At 44.0% G+C, this 25,275-nt stretch overlaps 1 protein-coding gene across 1 annotated transcript in view; it reads right to left on the bottom strand.

Annotated features, from left to right (window-relative positions):
- LOC120393873 (guanine nucleotide-binding protein G(i) subunit alpha-1) overlaps positions 1-25,275 on the bottom strand; it is a 61,081-nt gene that overhangs the window by 12,333 nt on the left and 23,473 nt on the right. Inside the window, exons 2-5 of the mRNA XM_039518348.1 lie at positions 24,842-24,884; positions 24,621-24,762; positions 16,457-16,614; positions 9,131-9,259 (exon numbers count right to left, since the gene is read on the bottom strand). Of these exons, the coding sequence (XP_039374282.1) occupies positions 9,131-9,259; positions 16,457-16,614; positions 24,621-24,762; positions 24,842-24,884 (472 nt within the window). The remainder of the gene's footprint in view (positions 1-9,130; positions 9,260-16,456; positions 16,615-24,620; positions 24,763-24,841; positions 24,885-25,275) is intronic.

Below are 25,275 nucleotides of genomic sequence, written 5' to 3'. Positions count from 1 at the left end.
CTGTGATGCTTCCCAGGGTACCCAGGGTTGTGAGGCACCTTGCTACCACCTGCCCTTAGTGTGAGGAAACCCTGTCTGTGCCTGCCAGAGTCAGTTCCCCAACTGTACTGATCTAGGCAACACACACACGCCTCTCTAGATCTACATAGAAACTATTCTCTCTCTACAGGTTAGCCAAAGGCACACACCAACCCCCAAACGTCTCCCCAGAGTGTCCAGCCCATTCCACTGGACACTCACAATATTCACAGATCTGCTGCTTCCAAAGAAACAGTATTGCCCCCAGCTTACAGATGCACCTCAGATCATCTCTGTGCTTAACCTTTAGATATGTTTACAGAAAATTCAAATAAAAGTTTATTTAACAAAGAATAGCGATTCAAGTGATAGCAAATAGAAATATTGGAAACATGGTTCTATACAAAATAAAATAACGTACATTTTAGAGCCTAGAGTTAATTAACAAAACAGTCTCATGTTTAGCAGAGTAGTACTTAGCAGTGCTTTACCTGATACCTCTTTTCATGAGGCACAACACTGTCAGCTTGATGGGGCCTAAATTAGCTGTTACTACTCAAGAAACAGATCCTGGAGTCATTGTGGATAGTTCTCTGAAAACATCCACTCAACGTGCAGTGGCAGTCAAAAAGGTGAACGGAATGTTGGGAATCATTAAGAAAGGGATAGAAATAAGAAAATATATTGCCTCTATATAAGTCCATGGTACGCTCACATCTTAAACACCGTATGCAGATGTGGTCGCCCCATTTCAAAAGAGATATATTGGAATTGGAAAAGGTTCAGAAAAGGACAACAAAAATGCGGTATGGAACGGCTTCCATATGAGGAGAGATTAATAAGACTGGGACTTTTCAGCTTAAAAAAGAGACGACTGGGGGGGATATGACAGAGGTCTATAAAATCATGACTGGTGTGGAGAAAGTAAATAAGGAGGTGTTATTTACTCGGTCTCATAACACAAGAACTAGGGGTCACCAAGTGAAATTAATAGGCAGCAGGTTTAAAACAAACAAAAGGAAGTATTTTTCTTTCATACAACGCACAGTCAACCTGTGGAACTCCTTGCCAGAGGATGTTGTGAAGGCCAGGACTATAACAGGGTTCAAAAAAGAACCAGATAAATTCATGGAGGATAGGTCCATCAGTGGCTATTAGCCAGGATGGGCAGGGATAGTGTCCCTAGCCTCTGATTGCCAGAAACTGGGAATGGGAGACAGTGGATGGATCACTTGATGATTACCTGTTCTGTTTACTCCCTCTGGGGCACCTGGCATTGGCCACTGTTGGAAGATGGAACACTGGGCTAGATGGACCTTTGGTCTGACCCAGTATGGCCTTATGTTAGCTTGCCTCCTCAGTGAAGGAACCATCCTTAGAGGCAGGGGCGGCTCTACGTATTTTGTCGCCCCAAGCACGGCAGTCAGGCGGAATGCCTGCGGGAGGTCTGCTGGTCCCGTGCCTTCAGCGTACCCGCCACCGAATTGCCACCGAAACTGCGGGACCGGTGGACCTCCCTCAGAAATGCCGCTGAAGGCAGCCTGACTGCCGCCCTCACGGCAACTAGCAGGCTGCCCCCCGCGGCTTGCCGCCTCAGGCACGCACTTGGTGCGCTGGTGCCTGGAGCCGCCCCTGCTTAGGGGTTTTTAAGGCCTGGCTTGACAAAGCCCAGGCTGGGATGATTTAGTTGGGGGTGGTCCTGCTTTGAGCAGGGGATTGGACTAGATGACCTCCTGAGGTCTCTTCCAACCCTAATATTTTATGATTCTATGAGCCAGAGTGTCTCCTGGTACCCCTAGATACAAATATCAAGACAATCATTTATCCTCATTCATAAACAGGACATCCCCTGCTTACTGTTTCTTCTTGGGTTTCCTCTTATTGATTTCGCAATCTCTTGATTATGCAAACAGGCATACACTGTGAGGCAGACAATACCTAATACACATATGACCAGACAGGGAGATAAGTATCTGTTACCACGTGTCTGAAAAAAAGTGTTACTAACCTTTCTGGAACTACTGTTCTTCGAGATGTGTTGCACTTGCCCATTCTGCATTAGGTGTGTGTCTGTGCTGTGAAGTCACCAGAAATTTTTCCCTCAGTGATCCCCACTGAGTCGGCTCTAGCGTTCTCTGGTGTTGCGTGCTCATGTGCCAGTATAAGGGGCCCAGCCAACCCTGCACCCTCTCAGTTCCCTTTTTGCCAACCAACTCTGACAGAGGGTCAGGGGGTCGTGGAATGGACATAGAATCATAGAAAATTAGGGTTGGAAGAGATCTCAGGAGGTCAACCCCCTGCTCAAAGGAGGACCATATGTAACATCTCTAAGAGCAAGTTATGGAAAAGTTAGGAACTGTTTTTCTTCAAGTGCTTGCATATGTTCATTCCACGTTAGGTGACTCCCAAGCAGTACCATAGGAGGTGGGACCAGAGTTCATGGACACGCTGACCGCAACACAGCTCAACCAAACCTGGAGTCATCTCTAGCTTGCTGAGTGATGGCATAGTGGCAAGAAAACGTATGTACCAATGACCAAGTCACCGTTCTGCAGATGTCCTGGATCGGCACCTGGGCCAAGAATGCTGCTGAGGAAGCTTGCGTCCTTTTAGAATGGACCGTCACTATAGCCAATGATGGGAACTCTGCCTGCTCGTAGCATGGGTGAATGCATGATGTAATCAAGGATGAGATCCTCTGAGCCGAAATAGGAAGGCCTTTCATCCTGTCCGCTACTGCCACAAAGAGCTGTGTGGATCTACGGAACTTTTTGTCCTCTCAATGTAGAATGCCAGGGTACATCTAACGTCCGGTGTGCAGAGACTTTGCTCCTCCCTGTTCGTGTGCAGTTTTGGGAAGAAAACTAGCAGAAAAGTAGCCTGATTACAGTGAAATTGCGAAACCACCTTTGGGAGGAATGCAGGGTGAGGGCAAAGCTGTCCCTTGTCCTTAAAGACGACTGTACAGGGCCCTGATCTCCTGGCTAAAGGGATAGCCACCAAAAAGGCCACCTTCCAGGAAAAGTTTGACAAGGGGCATGTTGCCAGCAGCTTGAACAGGAGGCCAATGAGTTTTGACAAGACCAGGTTCAGGACCCTCAGGAGATTGGGCTCCCAAATCTGAAGGTATAGCTTTCCAGGCTCTTGAGAAAATGAACAGTCATCTCAAGTGAGAAAACTGATCTGCCATCCACCGGGGTGTGGAATACAGAAATCGCTGCCAGGTGCACTTTCACTGATGAAATTGCCAGACCTTGCTGTTTCAGCTGTAACAAATACTCCAGAATAGCCTGCAGAGATGACCACGTGGGCGAGAGACCTTGCTGGGAAGAGCAAATGGAAAAACGCTTCCATTTGGCGAGGTATGTAACTCTGGTAGAGAGCTTCCTGCTACCTAGCAGAATCTGGCAGACTTGCTCCAAACAGGCCAGGATTTAGCCATAGAGCTTCCAAGCTCCACCTGAGGTTTGGGTGGAGCATTCGACTGTGGTCCTGCTGTATCAGGTCTGGGAGGAGAGAGTGGCATCAGAGTCGCTACTAAAAGGCCCAACAGCATGGTGAACCAGTGTTTGCAGGGCTAGGCTGGGGCTACAAGAATGACCCTCTCTCTGTCTTGCTTGATCTTCAGTAGGACCTTGTGCACTAGAAGAATGGGGGGGAAAGGCATAGAATAAGTGTCCAGTCCAAGAGAGCAGGAAAGCGTCCATGAGTGAGCCCTGGCTGTGGCCTCACAGGAAGCAGAATGGGTGACATTTCCTATTCTGCCTGGTTGAAAACAGGTCTACCTGGGGAGTCCCCCACTGATGGAAAATAATCTTTACTAGGTCAGAGCAAAAGGGACCACTCATGGTGATCTGCCAACTTGTTCCTGGCTCTCAGAAGGTGAGAAGCTTTGAGATGGATTGCGTGTGTTATGCAGAACTCCCACAAGCAATTAGTTTCCTGACATTGGGGGGTGGGGCGGGGTGAGCTCCTCCCTGCTTGTTGAGGTTGAACATGGCTTCCATACAGTCAGTGAGCACTAGCACATTCTTGTTCATGATGTGGGACCACACCTGACAGTCAGGCAGACTGCTCTTAGCACCAACATTTGTATGTAGGAAAGCTCCTCCCGGAACCACAAGCCCTGCATCCTGAGGTGCCCTAGGTGAGATCCCCATCCTAGATCCAACAGAGAATCCCTCCACCAGTCGAGGGAGGCAAGGACCGGGCAGGAACCGTGAGCAGTGAGTCCAAGTGATGGCAACTCAGTGAGTACACCGAGGCTAGTCAAACTTGAAGGGGTCTGAGGCATCGCCTCGCATGCTGCACTACGTATGTGCACGTGGCCATGCGGCTAACTATTAATGACACCACTGTTTGAAAGTGGGCTTCTGGGAGGAAAGCCATGTCCTGTGAGAAATCAAGCATTGCTCTGTGATAAATTCTATCCTCTGTACAGGCCTAGCACCTGAAAGGTCGACTGTATGGCCTGCGCCTGGGACCAGCCAGTCATTGAGGTTCAGGTAGACTTGTAGCCCTCTTTTTTTCAGGAAGGCCAACACTACTGCCATACATTTAGTGAAAACCTCAGGGATGCCAAAAGGCTGAACAGGAGAACTATAAATTGGTATTGAGTCTGGTTTACCATGAACCTGAGAAACCTTCTGTGGACATGGAAAATCAAGACGTGGAAATAAGCATCTCTCAAGTTGAGGATGGTGTACTAGTCCCTCAGATCCAAGGAGCAGATAATGGAGGTCAGGGAGACCAGGTGGAACATCAGCTTTTTGAGGTAGCCGCTAAGACGGCGCAGGTCTAAAATGAGTCAGAGACCGTCCTTGGCCTTTGGAATTAGGAAATACAGGAGTAAAACCCTTTCCCTCTTAAGTCACGAAGAACCTCTCTGGCTTCCACTCAGAGGAAGGCTTGCATCTCCTGAGCCAGAAGTTGCTCATGAGAAGGAAAGCATGCGGGAGGTGGTGGTAGAAATAAATGTAAGCATATAACCCCTTTCCACAGAGCTCAGCACACAGTGGTCCGAGGTGATAAGAGACCATGCCATGTTGAAGGGGGGCAGGTGTTCCAAAAACTAAAGGTGGACATGATCTAGTGGCATGGGAACTAGTATAATGCCCTAAGGAATCCCATCAAAAGTTCTGTTTGGCTGGCCCCCGCCTGGGAGCCCAGGTAGGGATGTTGAGGTGGACGGGGGCAGCTGCCTGCATCTAAAACCCCTGCTTCATTTCTTTTGCAGGTCCTGATTGGGCGATGGAGCTGAGAAGCAGGTGGAGTGCTGGGGCCTGAAGTGTTTCCTCAAAGGCACCTGGGCATAAAGACCCAGGGACTTGAGGGTGGCTGTGGAGTCTTTCAGACCATGGAGCTTTGCATCTGTTTGCTCTGAGAAGAGCAAAGCGCCTTCAAACAGAAGGGCTGAATGGATTGCTGGCCCTCCATTGGCACTCCTGAGGAGTGGAGCCAAGAGCATCTGCGCATGACCACCGCAGAAGCCATGGATCTAGCCGCCAAGTCTTTTGCGTCCAGGGGAACCTGCAGGGAAGTCTTGGCTACAGACTTACACTCATCTACCAGAGCAGAGAACTCCTGGGGAATTGAGTCCTTTAATTTTAACATCTAGTCCCAGACGTTAAAGTCATACCTCCCCAGCAATACCTGCTGGTTGGAGCTGCAGACCTCCCTAGAATAAACCTTTGTACCAAAAAGGTCTAGTCTTTGAGTCTTTCACTTTGGGGGTTGCTGCTTGTCGCCTTTGTCTCTCTCTCTCTTGTTGGCTGCCAAGATCACCAAGGACCTGGGAGGGGGATGGGAGTATAAAGAATCATACCCTTGAGTGGGAACAAAATACTTCTTTTCGGCTCTGAGGTGGGAGGCAAGGAGGATGGGGTTTGCCACAGGGCTTTAACTGGTCCCATGATGGCCTCACTGAGAGGGAATACTTCCTTCAATGGGGCTGCCGCCCTAAAAATATCAGCCAGGTTGTGGGAGGACTAACTATCTATCTCCACTTTCAGCCTAAGGTTCGAGACCACTCTTTTCAACAGCTCCTGCTGAGGTTTGAAGTCACAGTGGGGAAGTGACACGCCCACCTGACACTGCCTCATCCAGGGAGGATGATGATGAGGCCTGCACCAGCAGGGGGTCCTCCTCTTCTCTTTCTGCACCGATCTGATCCTGAGGGTCTAGGTTCTGAGATTGGTACTAGGCTTGGTACTGAAGTCCAGATCGGGTGTTGCTCGATGGGATGGAAGTGCTTTCCTCTCTGAGACCACTGAGCATGAGTGCCTGGAGTCAGGGGAAAATCCCCCGGGTTTCGAAAATGGCTATTGCATCTACACAGGCCAGTGCCCACTGTGCCAAGCACTTGGGGGTAGCCCTACACCTGGATCCACAACCTAATAAGGCTGACTGGGGTGGTACTGGGAAAAGTTCTTTGGCAGGGAATACAATTCCACTTCTGAGTCAGATGACGAGTCTTCCTCCAGGGCCCACAGAGGAGCAGTACCATTCAGTGCCAGGGAACGGCGCTGAGGCGGGGAGACCCGAGTCGAAACCAGCAGGGACAGTTTCCCTCTTGACGGTACCGAACATGAGCTTGGTGCAACATGCTGCCTTCTGCTCACTGGCACAGACATCACTGATTCTTGTACTGCCAGCGACAGTGCTATCGAAAGTACCAGCAAGTCCCTGGCTGCAACAAACGCCTCCAGGGTTGATGGCACCACAACTCTGCTGGTGCCACAATGTCCCTCCAGTGCCGAAGGTTGATCCGAGACCAGACTCAACAGAGCCTGCGTAAGGATAGAGTCAATGAGCCCTTGGAGTGGGGGCAGAGGAGTGGGCACACTCAGGTCACACTCTGCTGTGCTCTCCATACTTGGCTTTCTTCAGAGTTGGGGAACACTCTCTCTCAGCCACCTGCTTATGTTTTTCCTTCGGCATAGGTGATGGGAAATGGTGCCAAGAGACTCTCACAGTGGGAGAAGCACTCCGCACCAACATCAAAGTACTCAATGTCAAGTCGACCAGCTCAGCTCCAACAAGGGTCGGCACGCCACCTACACCAAGATCTTTTGGCCACAGCATCACACTGGGAGCTCAAGTTCAGCTGATTATCCACCACCAGCACCAAATCTTTTTCAGAAAGTCTTGACTTTCCAGGAAAGAGTCCCCCATCCTGTAATTGTGGCCTATATTCTTTGTTTACATTCAGCCACATTAAAATGCATATTGTTTGCTTGTGCCCAGTTTACCAAGCGATCCCAATTGCTTTGAGTGACATGTCTTCTTCATTGTTTACCACTACTCTAATTTTTGTGTCATTTGCAAACGATCAGTGCTGAGTTTATCATAGAATCATAGAATTCAAGATCAGAAGGGACCATTATGATCATCTAGTCTGACCTCCTGCAAGATGCAGGCCACATAAGCCGATCCACCCACTCCTTAGCAAGTGAACCCTGCCCCATGCTTCGGAGGAAGGCGAAAAACCTCCAGGGCCATAGCCAATCTTCCCTGGAGGAAAATTCCTTCCCGACCCCAAATATGGCGGTCAGCTAAACCCCGAGCATGCGGGCAAGACTCTCCAGCCAAACCCTCTGGAAAAGGTTATATCATACCAGGCACATAATTGACCTATTGACTAAGCCCGTTATCCTATCATACCATCCCCTCCATAAACTTATCTAGCTTAATCTTAAAGTCATGGAGGTCCTTCGCCCCCACTGTTTCCCTCGGTAGACTGTTCCAGTATTGCACTCCCCTGATGGTTAGAAACCTTCGTCTAATTTCAAGCCTGAATTTCCTGACTGACAGTTTATATCCGTTCGTCCTCGTGTCCACATTAGCACTGAGCTGAAATAATTCTTCTCCTTCCCTGGTATTTATCCCTCTGATATATTTAAAGAGTGTAATCATATCTCCTCTCATCCTTCTTTTGGTTAAGGAAAACAAACCGAGCTCCTCAAGTCTCCTTTCATACGAAAGGCCTTCCATTCCTCGGATCATTCTAGTGGCCCTTCTTTGTTTATATTTTCTTCCAGGTCACTGATAAAAATGGTAAATAGTGTAGGGATAAGAACCGATTCCTTCAGGACCCCACTGGAAAGAGACCCACTCGAGACAATTCCCAATTTACAACTACAGTTTGAGACCTATAAGTTAGCCCATTTTAAATCCATTTAATATGTGCCATGTTAATTTTATATTGCTCTAATTTTTTAATCAAAATATAGGCGGTACCAAGTCACACACTTCACAAAGCCTAAGCATATTACATCAACGCTATTACTTTCATCAACCAAACTTGTAATCTCATGGAAAAAGATATCAAGTTTGACAGGATCTATTTGCCATAAACCCATGTTGATTTACATACTACACAGACAGTAGGTATAACTCTTCCACTGTATCCTTTTCATGCATTTGCTTTGCTGAGAGAAGTGGAGGAGATTCCAAAATGTTTAGTTTCAAAACACCTAATGCAAAGAGAGAGAACATCTCTTAGTAAGACTTGATGCAGAGACGTCTGCTCCTTAGAAGTTTCCTGAACTCTCTCTACAAAAGTCTCATTTTTTCTTCATGAAGAAAAAAATAGATTTGAAAAAGTAGTCAGTAAACAAAGCATCATGTTGCAAACTTGAACAGAAATCAGCATTTAGCTTTACTAGAAAAGATATTTTGGTGGTTTCACTTCACAAATAGCGAATGTTCATAGTCCATCAGCTCTTCAACTGATTTTTAAGTAGAAGAAAAGCTGATTTTTCAATCACTAGTTTTTCAACATTACACAAAAGGGATTATTTTAAAGACGTTTATATGTGCACATTATTCATGTAAACATGTAAGCTTACACGGGAATTAAATAGGCTTTCCTGGTGCTGCAATTCAATGTTAAATATGCCTCTACGAAGTTGTGTTATTTCATTGTACTTGGTCTCACTATGAAAGTCATTTCCCCAATCCCTTCCCTCCCCGCTGACATCCCCTCGTCTCTGAAAATAGTTCCAAATGCCAAGAAATAAGTTGTGACAAAAATAAGTCAAAGTTGTTAATCAACATTTAAAACTTTGAATAAAACATATCACAGGGTTATGTGTACAGCTTGAATACTCACTTAAAATGAAGATCTTTGAAAGTAAAATGAGTTTCCACTATTCCTGTAGTTTTCACTCTAGTCCTGAGAACATCCTGTTGAGTCGGGATGTAACTAGTTTGTGCTATCCTGTCCAAATCATTCAAGTAACTAAAGATAAAATAAACACCGCTTTTAAGTATTTAAAAAAAGATGAGATTTGCACAGATAAAAGGTATTTTATCGGTTATAAAAGTTAACATATCTAAATCTCACATCTATTCAGCACATTCAGTTTAGTGTTCATCTTAGACATAAGCAGGGACAGTATTCTTTGGGGTAAAACAGAGAACCTGCATACTACATTCATGTATTACAGGTTATTTACCAGTTTAAAAATAGAATTTTAAAAAAAGTTTGGCAAGCCTTTACTAGTAAAAAAAATGCATACTGAAAAATATTATTCTAGAAAGAAAAAAAATTAAGCAATTCATTCCCTCTTAAATAATTCTTCCTTCTAAGTCTTAGAACACGTGTGGTTTTCTTCCAGTTGGTGCAAGCAATTATAAAGCAGGAAAACATGTAAACAGAGAATACATTTTATTATCTTTACACTGTCTACAGAATTAAAGTATTTTAATATGCTGTCCCTTAATGGGAATTATTAAATGTATGAAGAATGTTCCAGCCAAAATACTGAATCAACAGATGTTCATGTGACTTAATGCTCTATGATTCTGGTTATTGACTGGGTGGCTGGGGGTGGCTGGTTTGGCACACTGTAACACAGTAACTTTCCTTCTAGTTAGATAGTCTTGAAAACAAAGCCTTGTGTTTTACTTTCTGAAATTCTTGAGATACGTGCCATCAATTCAGTGCTTTTAATACAGTACATATGTGATTTTTATTTGCATTCACTCTGAAAAGGAACAGAAAAAAGGAACGACTACCTATGTGATCACAAATTATCAACTTCAGGGATATAATTAGGGGTGTTAAGTAAACTATGCTGTCATTATAAAATTGCAGGAAAGAGAAGAGGAGGTTACTGTAGGTTCTCCGAGATGTGTGCTCCTTATATGTATTCCACTGAGGGTTATACACATGCACTGGAGCTTTTCAAAGTAATATTGCTCGACGGTCCGCAGAGGCACCTTTTATTGCCTTGTGGTTTCGACTGATTGTATTAGTACCGATTGTATTCCACTGAGGGTGATTGACAAGAAGGTGCAAGGAAGATGGTGGAACCGTAGAACGGAGGACCACTGCACCGAATGAGGCATCTGTCGCAGCATCACGTACTAGAGGATAGTGAGAAGAAAAGGTGTGTATTGAACTCCACGTGGCTGCCTTACATACGTTCGCAAGGGATCTATCATGGAACATGGCTCTGGTTGATGCTTGTGCTCTCATGGAATGGCCTTGTATCCCATCTGGTGAGGAGTTCCCTGACAATTGATAGTGACACTTAATAAACCCTGAGACCCACTGAGAGATTCTCTGGGTGGATATGGTGTGTCCTTTAATTCTCTCAGCTATGGCAACAAATAGCCTGGGAGACTTCGGGAATGGCTTCGTCCTTTGTAGGTAAAAGGCTACAGCCCTACACACATCGAGGGACTGAAGCCACCATTGCTCATTAGAAGCGTGTGGTTTTGGAAAGGAGGTAGGCGGATATATGGGTTGGTTGAGATGGAATTGGGAAACCACTTTTGGCAGAAACTTGGGATGCCATCACAGTGAGACCTTGTCCTTATCTAATGTGGTGAAATGGCGGCTCCCAGTTCACCAACCCTCCTCACTGAAGTAATAGCAACAAGGAATGTGACCTTCATAGAGAGAGAGAGAGAGAGAGAGAGAGAGAGTGTGCATGTACGAGGGCTTGAGGCCAGCAGTTCAAAGGGAGAGTTCATTAAAGAGGTAAGGACTAGGTTGAGGTCCCATCGGGGAGTGATAGGCCGAATTCGCAGATATTTACATAAAAGGCCCGTCCAGAATAACACGGTCCAGGGGTGGGTAAAAATCAAATACCCTTCTACTGGAGGGTGGAAAGCACTAATGGTGACTACATGCACTCTGACAGAGCTGAGATCGAGTCCTGAGGTTTTCAGGTAGAGGAAATAGTCACAGCATAGGGATGCCCACAGCTTTGGGGGAAAGACTTTGCCATTGGGCCCAAGAGGTGAAGCATGTCCATTTGGCCTAGCAGGATCACCTTGTGGAGTCCTTTTGGTTATTGGAGAAGAGGTCTTGCACTGCCAATGAGCATTCTTGTGCTAATGGAGGTGTCCATTCAAAATCTATGCTGTTAAGTGTAGCTTCCATGGATCTCGATGCCTGAGTCTGCCATTGTTTTGTCAGCAGTTCCAGAAACGTCTGGAGTTGGAGAGGAGGTTATTCGACACGTGGAGAAGAGGGAACCAGAATTGATGACACCAGAATGGAGAGATCAGAATGGCTGTTGTGCTGTTCTGACGGAGTTTGTGGAGGATGCCATGGGGGGGGAGGGGGGAGACACCATAGTTTGTCCAGTTTGACCAATCGATGACCAGAGCGTTGATCAGTGAGTGAGCACCGAGTCTTCTCCTGTAGCAATACTGGGTGCACTTGGTGTTGGTGCAAAAAGATCTCTGATTGGTGTACTCAGCGACCAAGTATCAGAGGGGTAGCCGTGTTAGTCTGGATCTGTAAAAGCAGCAAAGAGTCTTGTGGCACCTTATAGACTAACAGACGTTTTGGAGCATGAGCTTTCGTGGGTGAATACCCACTTCGTCGGATGCATGTAGTGGCGACCAAAGTTGTCTGTGATTATTGTTTCGTGCAACTCCCATTTGTGGTCGGTTGCAAAGGTCTTGCTGAATCTGTGATTACATTCTGGGTGCCAGGCAGGTAGGCTGCTGACAGAAGGATATGATGTGCAATGCACCATTCCCAGACGTGAGTTGCCTCCATACACAGCGCTGGGGCCTTGTGCCACTTTATTTGTTTATGTAGTATACTGTGGTGGTGGTGTCTGACATGACGAGGATGTGGCAATAGCAGATAGCTGGTAAGAACACGCAACATGCTTTGTTTACTGCTCAAAGTTCAAGTATGTTTATGTGCATCCTGGACTCTCACATGGGTCCAGGTGCCTTGTGTCATGTGATCTCCAATGTAAGTGTCCCAGCCCAGTGGTTCTCAACCAGGGATACACGTACTCCTGGGGGTATGCAGAGGTCTTACAGGGGGCACATCCACTCCTCTAGGTATTTGCCTATTTCTACAACGGCTACATAAAAAGCATTAGCAAAGTCAACACAAACTAAAACTTCATACAATGACTTGTTTATACTGCTCTATATACAATACACTGAAATGTAAATACAATATTTATATTCCAATTGATTTATAAGTATATGGTAAAAATGAGAAAGTAAGCAATTTTCAGTAACTGTCCTGTCATACTTGTATTTTTATATCTGATTTTGTAAGCAAGTCATTTTTAAGTGAGGTGAAACCTGGGGCACACAAAACAAATCAGACTCCTGAAAAGGGTACAATAGTCTGGAAGGATTGAGATACACTGCACCAGTGTGTGAGTGACACGCCCAATATGAATATCACAGTTGGCAAGGATGGGAGGAAGGGCATCCTGGAGCAGACTTGTAGTGGGTCTGTCCACCACCAAAAAGAAGAGATGACATTGGGTGGAATGTTAAATAGGGTGTGCATAGATTTGTGCATAGGAGAATAGTTTTTTTTGCAGCCACAGCTATAGACAGCAAAGATGCAGGCAGGTGAAGGGTGTGATGTATGTGCACACCAGCATGTGCCCTCAAATGGAAAGGTAGGTCTTGGCAGAGACCAAAGAGTTGGAGGTTATCAGGGCTATTTGGTTCAGTAGGCTTTGGAATCTGACCTGTGGCATTTAAGCTCCTGCAGAGATCACATCAATGTGAGCTCCTATGAATTCCAGGGACTGAGGAGGGCACAAAGTTGATTTTTCGACATCGATGCTCACTCTTAGGGAGGAGAGAAGTAGAAGAAGCTGGGATATCAATGCTTGAGCTTCCTCTTTGGACCACGCTGCCAACGGCCAATTGTCCAGATAGAGGAAGACAAGGATTCCCTGACATCATAGGTGAGCCGCTACCACAGAGAAAACCTTTGTAAAAACTCGTGGGGCAGTGATGAATCTGAATGGGAAAACCCTGTACTGGAAGTGCCGTTGTCCCACTTTGAACCTCAGGACCATCTGCAAGCACGGGCCCCCCGCAGTTCCCAGTGGACACAGTTCACCGCTCCCAGCCAATGGGAGCTGCTGGAAGCAGCAGCCCATCCAACCGTGGGCCACAGGTTGCCCACCACTGCTTTAGAGTTTTTTAGATAGTGTAAGGAATCATCAGTTTTCTGGTTGAAGAGGTGATTCATTGAAGGAAAGGTCCTCAATAGTGTTCCGCACCTCTCTAGGGAAACCCAAGAATTGTAACCAGGATTCCTTCCTCATGACAATTCCAGTCACCAATACACGCAATGACATGTCCACTGAACCAACTGCAGACTGAAGTATGGACTTAGTGACAAACTTGCCTTCCTGTACAATTGCTTGGAATCCAGTACAATCCTTATGAGGTAACTTATCTGCAAATTCCTCCGTCCAGCCATAGTTCATAAAGCCATTCTTGGCCATCAGTGCCAAATAATTAGAGATCTGGAACTGCAGTCCAATTGAGGAGAAGACCGTTCGACCCATGAGGTCAGGTCTCTTACCCTCCCTGTCTGCCGAGATGGAGCGTGGGTATTGTTGTTTGGTCTGCTCTACTGCAGCCTGTATTACCAAGACATTAGGTGGAGGGTGTGAAAATAAAAGTTCAGGTCATGGGGCTTGGGGGGAGGGGAGAGCGGCGTAGTACCTTTTTTGCAGCCCCCTTTGGAGTTGGTACACACATGTCCAGGATATGCCACACACTGTGTGCTGGTTGAAGAATAGCATTACTGATTGGTAAGGCCACCCTTGCTGGTACTAATGTGTGCAGAATATCTAGTAACCGGTGCTGACTGTCCCACACCTCTTCCAGTGGGATCTCAAGGACCATGGCTATCTCCATAGGAGGTCTTGAAACTGACGATAGTCATCTGGTGGGGGGGAAGGTGTTGATGACACAGCTGTGTCTGGAGATGACGAAGGGAATCTCTCCCGATCCACCAGTACCGTTGGAGCTGACCTGACTGGTGTCTCGTCTAACCCCATTTCTGAACCTCTGCCGGACAAAGGGTGGGACGGTGAAACAAGGGAGTTCTCCTGAGCCAAATGAGACTATTCCGGAGGAATATATTGGGGCCATGAGCTCCAATATGGCCAACCCAGTTGATCCTGCTCCTGTTATGCTTGTGCCCAAGACGACAGATACCAGCTTCTTGGGTAAGGCAAAGGGGGAAACTGGGAGCTGTTGGAACCCTCCAGTAGTCGTGTTTCCTGAATGGAAGTGGCAGACCATGCTGAACGCCCAGGTTGTCAGATTCAGAGAAGTCGGAGTCTTGCATGAATGCCAGTGCCGATGGAACGGGATGTGTTAGAGGGGTATGGCCAGCAGATGGTAGATGAAACACATGAGATGGAGCTCTCTACAGAGGTGAGTGTATCAGAACAGGGGGATAGCTCAGTGGTTTGAGCATTGGCCTGCTAAACCCAGGGTTGTGAGTTCAATCCTTGAGGGGGCCACCTAGGGATCTGGGGCAAAATCAGTACTTGGTCCTGCTAGTGAAGACAGGGGGCTGGACTCAATGACCTTTCAAGGTCCCTTCCAGTTCTAGGAGATAAGCTATCTCCATTAAAACAACAAAAAAAAAAAAAACATGCAGTGACGTAGCTCCCTCCAGAGTGAACAGTTTGAGGGCTGGGAGTGCTTCTGAGTTTCCCCAGAGTCAATAGTATCCGGAACTGGTAAAGGCATCTGGGATGCCAACAGCCAAAGCAGGAGGGGTATGCAGATCTGGCACTGGGACTGGCAGATCTAGCAAATGGTGCAGACTTTTATCACTCAGGCGAAACTACAAGGCAATACAAGAGCAAATATGCGGACCACTGAGCAAAACTACTTTGAAAAGCTTCGGCTCCGGGCACATGTGGAATATAATAGGGACTATCACTCAAAAAGGAATGCCTATTTCCCCAATAAAGCTAGTTACCTAACATACTGAAGCCATAGAGACTGAGGGATCTTATTAGAAGTAGGAAAATGACCCACAAAAGTGACTTTCCAGTTCTTTTTGTCCTGGATGTGCTTTCTTCAGGCTTATCTTTCTATTAAGTTATTTGCTACCTTGAGTTTCATACTGTTTGTCCCTATTGTCGATGGCTTGAAGAGTCTAGAAAGTTCATGCTGTCATTCAGGTGCAGAGCAGATAAAAGCAGGCTGGAGATCTCTCCAGCAGTGTTTTTTAACAACTGATCCGTAGACCAATGCTGGTCCCTGAGATCTCCCTGACACAGTTTAGGAAGGCAGCAAGCCAGTCCCTGGTATCAAAAAGGTTGAGAAATACTGATCTATAGTATCTCAGTGCACTAATGGCATCATGTTTTTGTTCATTATATATGGATTTGAATAGAAAATTAAACCAATCATTTAGCCGGTGTACGGTTCGGTCTTGGTAATTTATGCTTGAGATATGCTTCAGCCACTCTGCCCCGATCCTTTTCCTTTCTACTGCAAAAAAACTAGTAGCAGCAAATTTGAAGAGCAATCAGGAACAGAAGATTTATTAAACTTAGAATCCTTTCAGATAATTCAGAATCATGATTTACACAAGCCTGTAATTGCTTCATCTTATTACTATCATCATCCTCCTCCTACCCTATTTTCCATCTGTTTTTCCTCTCTTGCTGCATCTAGTCTTAATTAGTTTTAAACTCATTAGGGCAAGAACGATATCTATCTATGCATCTGTACAGTGCCTAGCACAACAAAGACAAATCCTGATTAATACTGTGGTAGCACCCAAAAATACCAATGTAATGGAAGTGAAGCAAAGTTCAATTGACAATGCTGATTCAGAGCCAACAGTCATGAAAGGTTTTCATATACGGAACAAGTAGCCCTGAGACCACAACTCCCCCCAGCTCCACTATATGGACAAAAATAAAATAAATGGCCATATAAAGCACTCGAGAGTACCTGTTAGTTTGTATTTCTTACATTAACTGCTCTGGGTACTGCTCACAGATTTGACCTGTTAATTCCAGCACAACACTTAGGTTCCCCACCCAACTCCTTTTCTTCGAGTTCAGACTTCTATTTCAGGACTGCTGCAACTGTCTGATCCCAGAAAAGGACTATCTAGGTACTTCTAAGACTCCCATCAACATAGTATCAGTTCTACACTTACTAAGCTGCAGAGTCATTAAGCTGGTATTCTCTGGATCTATTGAAACAGGCTTGAACTCCACTATCTTTCCACAATCTCTTGATAACTCCTGCAAGTTCCGTGGTCATAAATCCTTCCTCTGCTGCTCCAGCTAGTACAAAGAGTTGTCGGGCATCATCCTGTAAGAAACATGGAAACAGAAAACTTGAGGGTAAAAAAAAAAAACTAGAGCCGAAATCCATATCATTCCTTTAAGTTAATAGAAGGACTTAAAAGCATCAGCCCAGTCCACAGCAAATGGATGAATTAGTAGACTAAGGAAATGAGTATGTCTACACAGCCCATGACAGTGGCCTCCCGACCCAGGCTGGCAGACTAGGTCTCACAGAGCTCATGCTACTGTAACCCATGTGCCTAATAGGGAGATCTCTTTAAGAGATCTATGGGGGTGGAGTAGGAATAAGTTGTGCCTGGGTCCTTATTGCTAGGCAGATGCACAATTAGATCTCCACATTCAGAAGTTTCTGGACTTGGGTGTGGCAGTTTTGGGAATGTTAAATACGTTCCCTGTTCCTGAACTCAGACTCCATGAGGGCAAGTAGTCAGGGCAGCTACTTTACAAAAGGCCATATGCCCTATGTAGTTTGGGAGAAGCTGTGCTCCTGGAGCAGAAAGCTGACTGTTTTCCCTAACTCTAAAGTATTTTGCAGCAGTTTAAAGAAAAAAAAATCTATATACTGAACTAAGTGGCTGATTAATTGTAGCTAACTGAGTTCATTTCAGCAGAGCAGGAAGAAGAGTCTTCATGGATTCCAACTAAAGATTTCTACAAACAAGTGGTGAGATGTTGCTTTTAACTCAGCAGACTATATACATTTTGTGATCAAAGACTAATAGAGACTCAGGTGAACTCAACCTAAGCTTTTGGGAACTCAGTTTCTTTTAACTGGGTTTCTGTGGGGACTGAACTGTTTAGATTTAATTTGTTTTCTTTATTTATGCTTATGTATAAACTGTGAAGATAACATATGTGGATTATAAAGCAGCCATGTTATGTTGTAAAAAATAAATTATTAACTATGTTTCTTTATCATAAGATTTTATAAAGTTGGTACTTAATTAAGCTTATTCCTTTTGTTCTTTTTGGGACTTGAATGTGGGGAGGTTGACCCTGTAGAATCATTGCTGAAAAATCTTTAGAGACAGAATTCTGAGTCTCTTGCTGCTTTTCTATGGGAGCTGGGTTTTTTAAGGCACTGGAGAAGGGCAATGAAGTGAACTCTAGCCCACCCAAAGGTTACACTACTACACTAAAAATAGCAGTGTAGACAGTACTTTGAAGTTGCAACTCAGATTGGAGCTCGGGCTCTAAAGCCCACTCGTGCCGAGGCTTCAAAGCCCAAGCTGCAACAGCTACACATCTATTTTTAGTACAGTAGCACAAGTATGAGTCTGTGCACCCAACTGTAGAAAATAAAAGCCTATTAATTGAAGTTATTAATATATTGACTGGTAGTAAATCAAATATTTGCGTGAAGACACTAAATTTTATTGATAAAGAATTTTTCTTGTTGAGATCTTACAAATTAAGTGGATCCAACGTATTTCAAGTTGAAGCCAAACTCCAATCCCATTTTAGCCCTCAAAACCAACTGGATACAGTTATATTTACACTCAAATTTTTACAGATACATTTACGTGAATTCTGAATTTGTAGTACACTATTTTTTAAAGACCTACAAAAAAAAAATCAGCTCTGAGTAGAAGCCATAAATTGCTAGCTCTCCTCAAAGCATTCCTCCTCTTCTGTCAGCAGATGCATCAGGTAACCAATCGTCTCAATATACAAGAAAATGTTTTCTAGTATTTCTGGAAAGAATAGAAGAGGTATTAACCTGTAAGCCTATTTTACCCAGCAAGAATCCATTCTCTCTCAATGCTGGCCAACATCGAGCAGTTAATAGTTTTTAATAGAACAAATATGGGAGGTTTAAAAACTAAACTGTTGAATAAAAAGCAGAATATAGAAAACTGTTCAATCATGAGTAATTTTTGTGATACATGTATCGGATTATAGCATTTTATTTCTCCTCCCATTTCTAGATATGGTGAGAATGAAAAGCAGGTCTTGTTTTGAGGGGGGTTAACTATTATATTATCATATTAGAACACTGTGGAATTCATAAGTCATATCATAGTATCACTAGTTAAAAATTTCTTATCTTACACTTATATTGCTCTGACCTTCAATACACACAAGTCTAAGCACAAGAAAAAAAACCCACCTTCCTTACAGCTTAATTTTCAGATCTGTTTGACATGATAGTACAGGAATGGCACCTCCCAACATCACGAGAATTGTATGTCCTGGTCTTTTTGCTCTGATTCTCTCACAGGCAAGGCTTGCTTGTTTGCCACAAACTCAAATATGGGTCCCAGTTCTCCAGGAAAGAGATTGCAGTTCAAATTTTGCCTTCATTTACAAGAGCGAAACTTTCACTGAAGGACAATTAGACTGACGGGTGTAAACGAGGGCAGAATTTGACCACAGCTGTTCTACACACTTAAATACAAAGATGAAAAAACCCTGTCCCAAGGAGCAGAATCTCAATAATGGATTACATAAACAACTGAAGTAGTAACAGACACCAAGAAAGGACATTTGTTAAATACACAGATATTCTCTTTATGAATATATACATCTGAGTAGTTGAAATATTTGTTTTGTTTTGAAGTATAAGCATATTTTTTTGAGAGTGGCAGGGGTGATTTCTCTGGAATGGTTTGAATAAAACAGTGAAGCCTTGACAACAGAACTGAGAAACATACTATAAAGCAAAGGGGAGCATGGCAAGAGACACAGAGACAGCTCCTGCTGCAGAAGATGGAAAGAAGGTCTCAATTAGACTGGTATCTTTGGTGGAATGGAAAGGGATAGGAGACCTTGGATTCAAAAGGTGACCAGGTTAGAAATGTAAATAGGGGCTGCATGATGCAGGGCACAATTTATGGAGCACAGAACAATCACCTGCTTCTCTTCATCCCACCTCCAATTCCATCAACAAATCTACTTTTTGTTTCATGACTTATACTTATCCTTCAGTGCCACATTTCCCTTTACAGAAACAGTAGACACACCAAGTGTGGCTGTATTAGGGGGCATTAGGATCAACTCTTCTTTTTATGAAGGTAGGTAATGTGGGGTTTCTTCCATCCTTCCCTTAAACAGTCTGGAATAGAGGGGCTTCCCTTCAGGAAAAAACAGTTACTAACTTTTCTGTAACTATTGTTCTTTGTGATGTGTTGCTTATGTCCATTCCACATTAGGTGTACATGCACCATCACCAGAGATTTTTCCCTCAGTGGTATCTGGCAGGCTGGCTCTAGCGCCCTCTGGTGCCATGTGCTGGTATAAAGGGCCTGGCTGGCCCCTTACCCTCTCAGTTCCTTCTTGCTGACTAACTCTGACAGAGGGGCAGGAGGGTGGGTTGTGGAATGGACACGAACCACACATTTTGAAGAACAATAGTTACGGAAACATCAGTAATCATTTTTTCTTCTTCAAGAACTTGGTCATGTCCATTCCACATTAGATGACTCACAAGCGGTACCCAAGGAGGTGGGTTTAGAGTTCATAGACATGCAGATTGCAACAGTACTCTTCCAAACTTGGCATCATCTCTGGCCTGCTGGGTGATGGTGTAGCGGGAGGAGAGGGTATGTACTGACAACAATAAAGCAGAAAGAAAGAGCCTCAAAACACACTTCCCCTGATTTCCTATTTTTCATACCAAGACTACACTGACAGATTTAGCTTGACCAAAGTCACTTTCAGGAAAATAAATTATACACATATATATATATATATATATATATATATATATATTAAGTGAGGAGTTACTGTGTGTGTGTACACACACACACACACACACACACACAGAGTAACTCCTCACTTAACGTTGTAGTTATGTGCCTGAAAAAAAAAACTTTCAGTGAAATGATATTAAACTAATCCAATTTTCCCATAAGATTTAATGTAAATGCGGGGGTTACGTACCAAGGAAATTTTTGGGGGGCAGACAAAAGACATTATATACTGTACAGTACTGTACTGTGGTTGGGAGGTGCCCCACACAGGCTTACCCCACACTGGCACAGTAGCAGCTTCCCCACAGAAGAACAGGCGCTGACTTTGCCTGGGGATGCTCCAGGCCCGCCTCTTCTTGGCCCTGTTCCACTCCAGGCCCACCTCTTCCCGCCCCCACTCTACCTCCTCTCCGGAGCACGCCGCGTCCCCCTCCCTCCCAGTGCTTCCCCCCCACCAAACAGCTGTTTGGCAGCGCTTAGGACTTTCTGGGAGGGAGGGGGAGGAGCAGGAACGCAGCACTTCCCCCTCCCTCCTAGAAAGTCCTAAGCGCCACCAAACAGCTGTTTGGTGGGGGGGAAGCACTGGGAGGGAGGGGGAGGACGCCGAGAAGAGGAACTTGTGCAATGCTCCCTTGCAAAGTCGCTGCTCTTCCACAGAATCTTACAAGCAGTGGACAGAGCAGGCAGCCAAACGACGTTATAAGGGAGCATTGCACAACTGTAAACGAGCATGTTCCCTAATGGAGCAGCGACATAACTTTGAAACAACGTTAAGCAGGGGATGTTAAGTGAAGAGTGTGTGTGTGTGTGTGTGTGTGTATACACACACACACACACACACACCTCTAGCCCGATATAACGCGACCTGATATAACACGAATTCAGAGATAACACGGTAAAGCAGCGCTCCGGGGGGGCGGAGCAGCGCACTCTGGTGGATCAAAGCAAGTTTGATATAACGCGGTTTCACCTATAATGGCTCCTTTGGACAGCGTTATACCGGGGTAGAGGTGTGTGTGTGTGTGTGTGTGTACGTACACACACACACTCATACATATACACACACAGAGAGAGACCTTTTCTGCTTGCTGAAGTGTTTAAATAAAGTGAATGTTGATACTACAGAGCTCTATATGCTGAAGGTTTTGTCCCCCATCAAGCATGCCAATCCGTGATAAACCAAGTCCACAGAGCTACTTAAATGACCTATTTTCTCAGAGTCAATATGTAAATTTACACTGCAGCAAGAATTCAGAACAATAGAATCAACTTTATATTATATATATATATATATACACACACACACTAGAATCAACTTTATATTTTAAATAAATAAAATATAAAGTTGATTCTAGTGTGTGTGTGTGTATATATATATATATATAGAGAGAGAGAGAGAGAGAGAGAGAGAGAGAGAGAGAGAGAGAGAGAGTGAAATTGTATATATGCACCCAGAACTCTGGACTATTGTAATTTTTTACAAAATAAACAGAATTGGGTTTGTCCTGTTCCTACAGACAGGAAACAAGTGACCTGACTAAATTTATGCATTACACGAAGAAAAAAATGTCACAAAACTTAGTCATCTCCTCCTTATGTGTCACTAATTTATCTCTCCATCTCCTTCTTGTTACCATTAATATAGTAATTATTTTTGAATACCATCACAATAAAGAGTCATCACCCACCCAAAAGCTGTCAGTTCAACATTTACACCTGGGGGAATTCTGCTCCACTGCAAAATTCATGTCTAGTGCATAAATTTTTCCCCCATGCAGGAAATACATTCTTCCCAAGAATTGCTGTAGTTCCACCTTTCACCCACCAGAGGCCGCTGTGGCGCCAGAACAGCCAGCAACATGAACCGAGCCACCTGTTCTGGCACCACAGCAGCTTCTGGTGGGCAAAAGGTGGAACTGCAGCATTCTGGAGCAGAATGATTTTCTGTTGAGGAAAAAAAATTCTGTGCATGTGCAGTGGTGCATAATTCCCCCAGGAGTAGAAGATCATCACAATACCCTTCCCGGGGAGCCAGGTTAAGCCACACAGAGACAATGCCTGTCTCTGAGAGAGATTACAAAAGGCAAGACACACCCAGTTGGAGAACAAACTAAGCAACAGGTGAGGAAAATGAGAATAACAGTGAGAGAAACAAGGTCATAAAGACTAGATGTGTGCATAATTTGCAGGTTCTGAGCACATTATTATCTATATAAATTTTCTTGTTTCATATATAACAAGAAAACTAATGATCTAGTAACCCCTATTAGCCAAACCATTATCATTTCTGTCTTACCCATCACTATAAACTCAATGTCAAAAGCAAAGTAGCATTATCTAGTAATCTAAATATAGGACTGGAATCTGAAGATCTGGGTTCTACTCCCAGCTTTGCCACTGACTTGGTGGCCTTAAACAGCTGAAAATCTCTGTTCACACTCTTCCCTGCAAAATTATGATAATGGCTACTACATAGGGGCATTGTGGCTATAGTCATTAATGTTAGAAAAAAGTGGTTGAGACATTCACATAAAAGAGGTATAAAAATGCAAAGCGTCAACATATAAAATGGTGCTTCTTTCCTCATAAAACCATTTTTCTTCCCCTTGTTCTTTGTTCCCACCCACCCCCTTTCTGTCATTCAAGCTTGCAATCTTGACGTGTGAGGAAAAAGTAAATATGGCACAAGACCCTAAAGTACTAAATAATAAATAAAACATGTAATACAAATAAATACTTTATAAGTTTTTTTCAGTACATGATTTGCAGAATCTCTCCCCTTCCTCTGTGTCCCTTCTGCGAAGACTAGCCCATACCGGGGCTACTTCCTGCTTCAGCTGTTGCAGCCAATGAATATTCCACACACTGACCTCCACCTCCATTGAGTACAATAACTTTTTATGCATTCCAGGGTACGGACTGCCATTTTAGGTGTTAAATCCAACATCTGGGTGTTACTGAGGTCCTCAAAACCCCTTCTTACCCAACGCCTAATTCTGTAGACACTTTCCCTGGGTGCTTGAGTATCCTCTGTTAAAAGTCCCTGGATACCCAAATTTCTGCAAGTGTGTATGCGCACAGATGCCTGAGTCTAGGTGCGTGGGTACCTCTTATGCTTTAGCCATCAAACTAGGCATTTCCCCACCAAACTCACCTGCAGGGCCTGATCTGGCAGGTGTGCTCAGGGCATGCCTAAACTCACGCAAAAGGGCTGGGGAGGCCCACCTTATAAGTTTTAGCCCAGTGGTCAGAGCACTCACCCAGAATGTGGGAGGTGTGGGTACAATTCTCCCATGTCTGATGTAGAAGCAATCTGAAAACAAATTTCCCATCTCTCAGGTGAGTGCCTGAAGCACTGTGCTATGGGATATTCTGGTGCAGAGTCTCAATTTTTCCTGTTGAAACTGTTCCAATGTCTATAAATGAATAAATAATTATGCATTCGGACAGAGGAGCAGAATGACTGTGTAGAGTAGCAGTTAGGGCATTCACTTGGGATGTAGGAAATAAGTTCAAATCCATTCTCCACATGAGGCAGAAGGAAAATTTGAACAGCCATATACCATGTAAAGTGCAATGACATTTACGGTGCTCTATAAATCAAACCTCCTGCAAAGGAAAATTGTCATTTATTTGGAATGTTAAAAGTGGACTATTAATATTTTTGTCAGTCTGCACCTGTAAGACAAGGTAGGTTTGTATAAATGTTGCCAAAGTTCTTTAGATTCTGTAAAAAGAACAGGAGTACTTGTGGCACCTTAGAGACTAACAAATTTATTTGAGCATAAGCTTTCGTGGGCTACAGCCCACTTCTTCAGATGCATAGAATGGAACATATAGTAAGGAGATATATATACATACAGAACATGAAAAGGTGGAAGTAGCCATATCAACTCTAAGAGGCTAATTAATTAAGATGAGCAATTATCAGCAGGAGAAAAAAAACCCTTTTGTAGTGATAATCAAGATGGCCCATTTCAGACAGTTGACAAGAGGTGAAAGAATACTATTTATTTCCCCATGTTAAGTATCCTCACACCTTTGTTAGTCTCTAAGGTGCCACAAGTACTCCTGTTCTTTTTTGCAGAAACAGAACAACATGGCTGCTACTCTGAAACTTTAGATTCTGTGTTATTCTGAAAAGTACTTTTCTCACTCTAAGGAGTTTGGGTTTTTTCCTTCTCTTTTTTGGAGTGTGGATAGGGGAAAAAAAATTCTAATACCTTTACCATGAAGCAACAATGGACAGAAAATGATGCTTGAACAACATATGGCATGTTAGCGGCATATCTATATTTGTATGTACTTCAATACTCACAGCCCTGGTTGGATCACAGAAGTCTATCTTCAATCTCCCCATTGCTCTAATGATAGCAATAATGGACTGAATGGTATTACTGTAGACAACAGCTTTGTATTGTTTACATTCTTCTTCTGAATAACCAGCTTCGTGGATAATCCTATGGAGGAAAATAATATTAAGTCTTCTATTCAAATGCAAGCAAGTAAATTTCAGTTATATCTTTTAACCATACTTACTTCATTTGCTTTACAATTGTGCTTTTCCCCGATTCACCAGCTCCTGAAAAATAAAAGGGTAAAAATTATTAAAAGACATCCTTCTTGACTTCCCTTCGTTTCCAAAGCTAGCAGTTAAAAAGTCAGTTTTCATCTTTCAAGAATCCCTTAACAACTGATATATTACTGAAGAATTTTAAAACACAATTTTTACGAGTTACCTTTTAACATCAGGCAGGAAGTTTAAATTACAATTTCTTGTTTTTGACACTTACAACAGGAGGAGATTTAACTCTGAAATGCCTTTATATTCATAGCTATACTCCATCAAGCCACACAATCTTCTCATTTAAAAAAATTGCAGGAATTTCTAATACAAACAAGCGGCCAAATATATATGTGTAGAATCCACTAACTAAACCAGGGGTGGGCAAACTATGGCCTGTGGCCCGTAT

Source organism: Mauremys reevesii, linkage group 1 (assembly GCF_016161935.1).
Source record: "Mauremys reevesii isolate NIE-2019 linkage group 1, ASM1616193v1, whole genome shotgun sequence".
In the NCBI taxonomy this organism is placed as follows: domain Eukaryota; kingdom Metazoa; phylum Chordata; order Testudines; family Geoemydidae; genus Mauremys; species Mauremys reevesii.
The sequence above is the reverse complement of the archived record's forward strand: the minus strand, read 5'-3'. Positions and strand labels throughout refer to the sequence as shown.